The 6,696-nt window shown below is 52.2% G+C and overlaps 1 protein-coding gene across 1 annotated transcript; it reads left to right on the top strand.

Moving 5' to 3' along the window:
- Nucleotides 1-874: 874 nt before the first annotated feature.
- Nucleotides 875-6,427, top strand: FOXI3 (forkhead box I3). The gene is made up of 2 exons (XM_036748607.1): nt 875-1,550; nt 5,745-6,427. Exons 1-2 carry the CDS (start codon nt 875-877, stop codon nt 6,425-6,427), a joined length of 1,359 nt encoding a protein of 452 aa, XP_036604502.1.
- The last annotated feature ends 269 nt before the right edge of the window (nt 6,428-6,696 follow it).

Here is a 6,696-nt window from a genome sequence, read left to right as displayed (position 1 = left end):
AAACTAGCAGCTGGTTTTCCAAGTGTTAATCCTATCAGGAATTTTAAATAAGTGCCACATCTACTTACACTTCTACTTGTTCAAACGTTTCTAAAAGGACCTTCTTTTCTTTCTATTTCTTTTTCTTCCTTCTTCTTCTCCTCTCTCTCTCTCTCTCTCTCTCTCTCTCTCTCTCTCTCTCCTTTCTTGCTTAAAAGAAAAGTAGGGGGAGGAAAGTGAGAGAATGAGAAAGAGATCAAAAGGCCACTGGGACCTCACACACACATTAATAAGTTTTTTTTTTAAATTAAAGAATTTTACCAACCCGATAGCAGGCAGCCCCAGCCCCAGGCGGGCCAAGGGAGTGGGGGTCCATTATTAGCAAAGAGGTGAATCTAAATACTGTGAAGCATTGAACCCAAGGAAGAGTCAGAATCAGGAGGAGCAAAAGTGGATTAAGATGCTTTTAGGCGATCGTGGCCACGAGAGGGAAGGGATTTGTAAAAGTTCGTAGGCTCGGATCTAGTCTCTCTCCCAATCTCCCTTTCAACCTAGGGCCGGGGAGTGGTGGGGGAATAAAGGGGGAGCAGAGACGCGGGTTCCCTCGCTGCCTCTCGGGCACGGAGAGATCAGAGAACCGGTTGCATGAGAAAGCTCACGGCCGTCTGGCGCCCAGCTAGAGTTGCTGGGCGGGGCAGGGCAGGGCAAGGCGGGGTCTGGCCAGGCCTCCGCGTCCCCGCCCCCAACCCAGCTCTTCGAGGCGCGGCGGGGCCTCCCCTATAAGGAGGCCGAGGACTGCCAGCCCGTCGGAAGACCGCAGCGCACGTAGGTGGCCCGTTGAGGGATGCTCTCTGCGGAGCGGCGAGGCCAGCCCCGCTCCCCGCTGGCCGCGGACATGGCCCTCTACTGCGGTGACAACTTCGGCGTGTACCCGCAGGCAGCCGCCGCCTCCTCCAGCGCCGCGCAGCCCTCCAGGGCTCCCTACGCTCTGTCGGACTACGCGCCGCCGCCCCCCACCGCAGCCAACCCCTACCTGTGGCTCAACGGGGCGGCGGGCGTCGGGGGATCCTCGGCCGCCGCTGCCGCGGCAGCAGCCGCCGCCGCTGCTTATCTGAGCCCCGGACCGCCGGCGCCCCCGCCGCCGCCGCCGCCACCCTCAGGGGGCTCCGCTGGCCCCTTCCTGCAGCCGCCTACGCCGCCCACCGGGCCCTTTGGCTGCCCGCCGCCTCCGCGTCCCTTCGCCCCTCCGGCGGCCCCGCCGCCCCCGTCCGGCCCCGGGCCGGGCCCTGGCTCGCCCTCAGGGACCGCCGCGGAGCTGGGCTGGCTGTCGCTGGCCAGCCAGGAGGATCTGCTCAAGATAATGAGGCCGCCGTACTCGTACTCCGCACTCATTGCCATGGCCATCCAGAACGCCCCCGAGCGCAAGCTGACGCTCAGCCACATCTACCAGTTCGTGGCCGAGAGCTTTCCTTTTTACAAGCGCAGCAAGGCGGGCTGGCAGAACTCCATCCGCCACAACCTCTCCCTAAACGACTGCTTCAAAAAGGTGCCCCGTGACGAGGATGACCCCGGTGGGTAACTGGCACTCCACCAGCCCAACACGGGCCGGCGGGGCTGGGACGGCAGCGGGTGGGGTGGGGGTGGGGGAAGGTAGAGGCTCTGGGAGAGCGAGGGCGCTTGGAGGGGAAGGGGGAATCACACGAACCCCGCACAAGGGGTGAAATGCGTGAGATTGCTTGGAGGGAGCGGGTGGAGGGAAGCGTCTGAGAGCGTCGGGACCGAGAATGAGAGGAGAGAAGGCTTTAGGAGGGGGCCAGACCGGAGGCGTGAGGGGCCGAGGAGCACGGTGCTTAGAGTAGAGCCCTGGAAACCGGGAGGGACGCGGACTGTAGTCAGAGAATGAATGGGTGGAGTGGGGGGCGGGGAGCTCCAACGCGGCACCTGAGATGCGTGAGTGCTGGGAGTCGAACCGGGGAAACTCTAATCTGGGAGCTTGAGGGCTCTTGAAACAGAGGGGGCGTGGCGCCAGGCACGGGTGTTGGAGCACCTTGCAGATGGGCAAGGTGCTTAGAGCTGGAGAGAGGCGCACACGCAGGGACTGGAGACTCAAACCTAACCCGTAGTTTTGGGGGCGGGGTAGAGGCGCGCGAGGGCCCTTGGAGGCGGGGCAGGGTACAGGAATAGGGGGTACAAGTGCTTAAGCCCCCTAACTTCGAGGTTGTCAGGGGCCATGATATGTGTGGGTGCTGCGACTGTAGGCCACAGACGCGCGGAATTGAACGTTCCACTCTAGGCGAGAAGGTAGAGGGATTAGGAATTGAGTGCGCTTGAGAGAAGGCTAGGAAACTCATCAGCCCAACCATCAGTCAGGGTCGGGTCTGAGTGGGGGCGTTCGTATAGAAAGGAACCTGAAGAAACCAGTATAGGGTAAGGTGCGAAAAGGGTTTTTGAGAAAGTAGAAAAGGAAAAGAACCAGGGCTGTCAGTCGGAGAGGGGGATGAAGAGGACTCAACTCAACAGGGAAGTGGGAGGAAAGGCCAGTGACACTCCAAAAGCGAGAGGAAGCAGCCCCCTTCAACTCAGAGATAGAAGAAGAAAGAGACACTGACCACCCCCACCTCCACTCCCTCCCAAAAAAATCTGAAAGAAGGTAGAGTGAGAAAACAACCTTTGTTTGACTTGCAGGTAAACGAAAAGAAAGAAGGGGATGCGACCCTCTAAAGGAGGGAAGAAAGGAAACAGCAGCTCCTCTTAGCCAAGGAAGAAAAAGGGGATCTAGGTACACAGTAAAAAAAAAAAAAAAAAAAAGGAAGCCCCAATACTCTTCCATAAAGTGGGACAGAAAAAGAAAGGAGGCAGCTCATTAAGAAAAATTCGGAGTGTGGGGGTGGGGGGGGGAGTGTTGTCCTGAGTTGGGAACGTAAAGACTGGGTAGGGCAGCTTATGTCAGATGTAGGGGACAGATTGTGGATCTAGGAGTGAAGTGCTGTAGGACTACACAAAAGGGAGGGGACTTGGAAGGAGGGGTAGCACTGCCAGACGAAGATGGAGCAGATTCTAGGGAGGAGAAAGAAGCAACAACTGGCCAGTGATTTGTATGGGTGAATCCTACCTTAATAGCCTTTTTTAAAAAAAGGGATTCTGACCTGCTGAGAGGCGAACCACGTACTGCGAAATGTGTGTGTGTGTGGGGGGGGGAGGACTTGATAGAAGAGTCTGTATATAAATTTGGCATTAATCCTTATTGGTTATAACCCTTGTAAAGGAGTTCCACTATATCCTAACTGGGAAAGAGCATACCACACCCCATGCAAGAGTTGCTTTAGAAGTGGTGGTGGAGTTAGAAGAAAGATTTGTAGTTCCAGGGGAAACGATTTCAAATTATTATTCCTCTAACATTTTTTTTCAATAGAAATTTAGATCACAAATCAATCCCAGCCTTTCTTTTCTCCCCCTCCCCTCTGCCCAAGACCTAATTCTACAATGTGTGCTGTTATGTGCACACCCTATGTGGGTTCTTTCCTAATGCCTGAGCCCCAAAGGCTCAGATGAATTGAAGAAGTAAGCTGATGAAGAAAATGTTCAGAAACAGACTTCCTCCATGGAATTTCAAGGTGTGGGGAGGGGGGTACCATTTAATTGAATGTAAAAGGCACCTCAGACACTTACCTTAATAACTATGAGCACCTAATCCTGTTTGCCTCAGTTTCCTCATTTGTAGACAGAGCTGGAGAAGGAAATGGCAAACTACTCCAGTTTCTTTGCTAAGAAAACCCTGAATGGGATCACTGGGTCAAACATGACTGAAAAACAATAAAAGGGACCTAGGTGAGCACCCAGGTGAGCTAGGTTCCCTAGCCTGTGGGACCTATTTACTGCCCATCTTGAGTATAGATAAAGAAAATAAGGGAAGAAATTGAAAAAACCATAGCCTCCTGGGGAAGGCCCTGGGAGGGGTCCGGTGGAGACTGGGAAAGGTGGTGCTTGAGCTGATAAGCTGAATCTTGGAAGAAGCCAGGGGTTTTAAGAGATGGAGATTGGGGGGGAGGGGGTAAAGTATTCTAGGCTGGAGGGACCTCACCGAGATGGTTGGGATTTCAGGTGAGAGAGATAGCAGGCAGAACACCAGGACTCAACTCAAAGATGTGGGACTTTGTTTAGATGCCCTGGAATTTAGGAATAGCCAAAGACTTTAGGAATCAGCTGGCAGACCCATCTCTTTTGTATTCACCACATGAGATTTATCACCTGAGATTATCAAGTAGATTCCTGGGGACTTTTATCTCACAGTGACTTTAGGGCCCAGAGTAATCCTGGTTATCCATCATTGTGCTGTAGCTACTTCTTGTTAAAACACCTCAGTACTTAATGAATGGCTCCTTGATAAATATGTAATAGATAGCAAGTTTTATTACTATTATTTTTGCAGAATAAAAAACAAACACATAATTAGGCATATTGGAGATTTCAAGTAGAGTGTAAAACCCTGTCTTTTTCAAAGCCTTTTATACCCTGAAAACATTTTATGCCACTAACCACATGGATGCTCATTAATTTTTGTTTCCTTATGGTGATGGTGGCAAGAAAGAATTGGGTGTATGAATTGTACATTTTTTTCATCTTTAGGGGTATAGATTTCCATCCTTTGCAACCACCTGGTATTCCATAATTTTATGTGTTGAGAATTTAGGGGGAAGGGGAAGGAAATCAGAACTTTTAACAGCAAATATTGAAAAAAGTTGGGGGGAACCATAAAGGATAACATTAACTTAGTTTAGCATTTGGAGTCAGAACCATTGCTTTTCAACCATAGGCAAGTCATTTATAACCTGAACTTCAGTTTGCTCATCCATAAAATGCAGATTATAAAGACTTGTGTTACTTATTCCATGAGGTTATTGTGTGGAAAAGGGAAACAATTGTGACCCAGGGGAAAGAAGACTGATTTGTAGAGGATTTGGGTTCAAACCCCATTTCTAGGATGGCAGCCTCCATCTGGGTGACCTTGGACAAATCACTTTGCATCTATGGGCTGCAGTTTTATTAGCTGTAAAAACAAAGGGTTGAATTGAGTGGTCTGAGGCCATTCCAGCTCTAGATCTATGATACTAGATCAATGAAATTGACATTACTAACCTACTCTGCTCCAAGAGGTGAGGCCAACTTATGTTTAGAGCAAAAGCCCTCCCTATGTTCTGATTTTTCCAGAGCTGAGATTGCTCCAGAACTGTCTGGCAAAGCTTCAGAGCATCTCTGCACAGGGCTGGCCAAGATGCCTCTACTGTGTTGTTAGAGGGGTTGCTATCTTCATAGGTGCTGGAAGTATTAAAGTCTCATCGTTGAGATTTATCTGGGGTTTCATAGGGGGAGGAAACTTGGAGGAGCCCAACCCCCAATAGACTCGTTCAGTCTTAGAGGAGGCTCCCATCCATATTGCAAATGGGAAGGGAATAATCATTTTTATAGCGCTTTGCAAAGATTATCTTAATTTTATCCTCATGATAACCCTGTGAGGTAGGGGCTGTTATTAACCCCATTTTACAGTTGAGGAAACTGAGGCAGATGTCAAAGTGACTTGCCCAAGGTCACCACACAGTAAGGGTCACCAGCTGGATGTGAACTCGGGTCTTCCTGACTATAGGTCCAGGGCTCTATCCACTGGGCCAGCTAGCCTCCCCTCTCCTGTCTGGAGGAGATGGGGAGCCGGGGGCAGTGTGGGAAGGGAACCCATTACTGATTTTTTTCCCCATTCCTCACTCCCACAGGGAAAGGCAATTACTGGACTCTTGATCCAAATTGTGAGAAGATGTTTGACAATGGAAACTTTAGGCGGAAGAGGAAGCGTCGCACGGAACCCGGCAGCAGCAGCTCCTCTGTGGCGGGAGGGGTCCCTAAACCCGAAGAAGGAGGAGGGCCCGTAATAGTGGTAAAGCCTGAAGCTGGAGACAGCCCTCCCTCCCTCCTGGGCCCCTCCCCCTCCACTCCAGAATCCCCGGAGGAGCCCAAGAGCAGTGCCTCGCCTCCCAGCGGCCCTTTACTGTCCTCCACTCCCTGCCTCAAGTCCTTCTTCAGCGGCCTCAGCAGCGCCAGCAGTGCAGGGAGGAGCCACCAACCCAGACACCTGGGGCTCCCTGGCGTTCCCGCGGAGCTTTCCTCTCGGGGCCTCCAGGGGACGCAGCGGAGCGCGGCCGCTGGCTTTCCCCCTACCTCCCTGTCTGAGGCTCAGCCCGATGCTTTGCACCTGGGCGGAGGTGTCGGAGGCGGCGGCGGTGGCGGCGGCGGCGGCAGCAGTAGTAGTAGTAGCAGTAACATCAGCAGCCCTCGGCCCTCCTCCTATTACAGTCCCTTCCCCACCGGTGGCGGCCAGGGCAGCCACTTCAACAATCCATTCTACAACAGCTTCAGCGTCAACAGCCTCATTTATCCCCGGGAAGGCTCAGAGGTGTAAGTCCCCCCTTCCCTAGAGGCAGGGGGCCAAGGTAGAGGCAGGCTGGGTGCCTCGTGTTGTTGGTTGATGGGAGAAAAGGCTTTCAAACTTTTGAAATGTGCAATTAGAGCCAGGTGCTATGCACAAACTGCTTCCTCTTTTCCTTCATCCCTAACAACCACTCAGCACAGGATAAGCAGAGGGCTTTGAAAATAGACTGGATTAGTGACTGGAGATTTTCCTGGGGCAAAAAAATAAGACAGTCTAAAGGGAAAAACTCCAACTTCCAA

Source organism: Trichosurus vulpecula, chromosome 3, assembly GCF_011100635.1.
Source record: "Trichosurus vulpecula isolate mTriVul1 chromosome 3, mTriVul1.pri, whole genome shotgun sequence".
Taxonomy (NCBI): domain Eukaryota; kingdom Metazoa; phylum Chordata; class Mammalia; order Diprotodontia; family Phalangeridae; genus Trichosurus; species Trichosurus vulpecula.
This window is presented reverse-complemented; position numbering and strand designations above follow the sequence as displayed.

Bases quoted from the DNA above. Each gene is read 5' to 3' on its own strand.
- FOXI3 (XM_036748607.1), top strand. From the start codon at position 875: ATGGCCCTCTACTGCGGTGACAACTTCGGCGTGTACCCGCAGGCAGCC. The intron at 1,551-5,744 runs GTGGGTAACTGG...TCACTCCCACAG, and splicing joins CCGTGACGAGGATGACCCCG to GGAAAGGCAATTACTGGACT.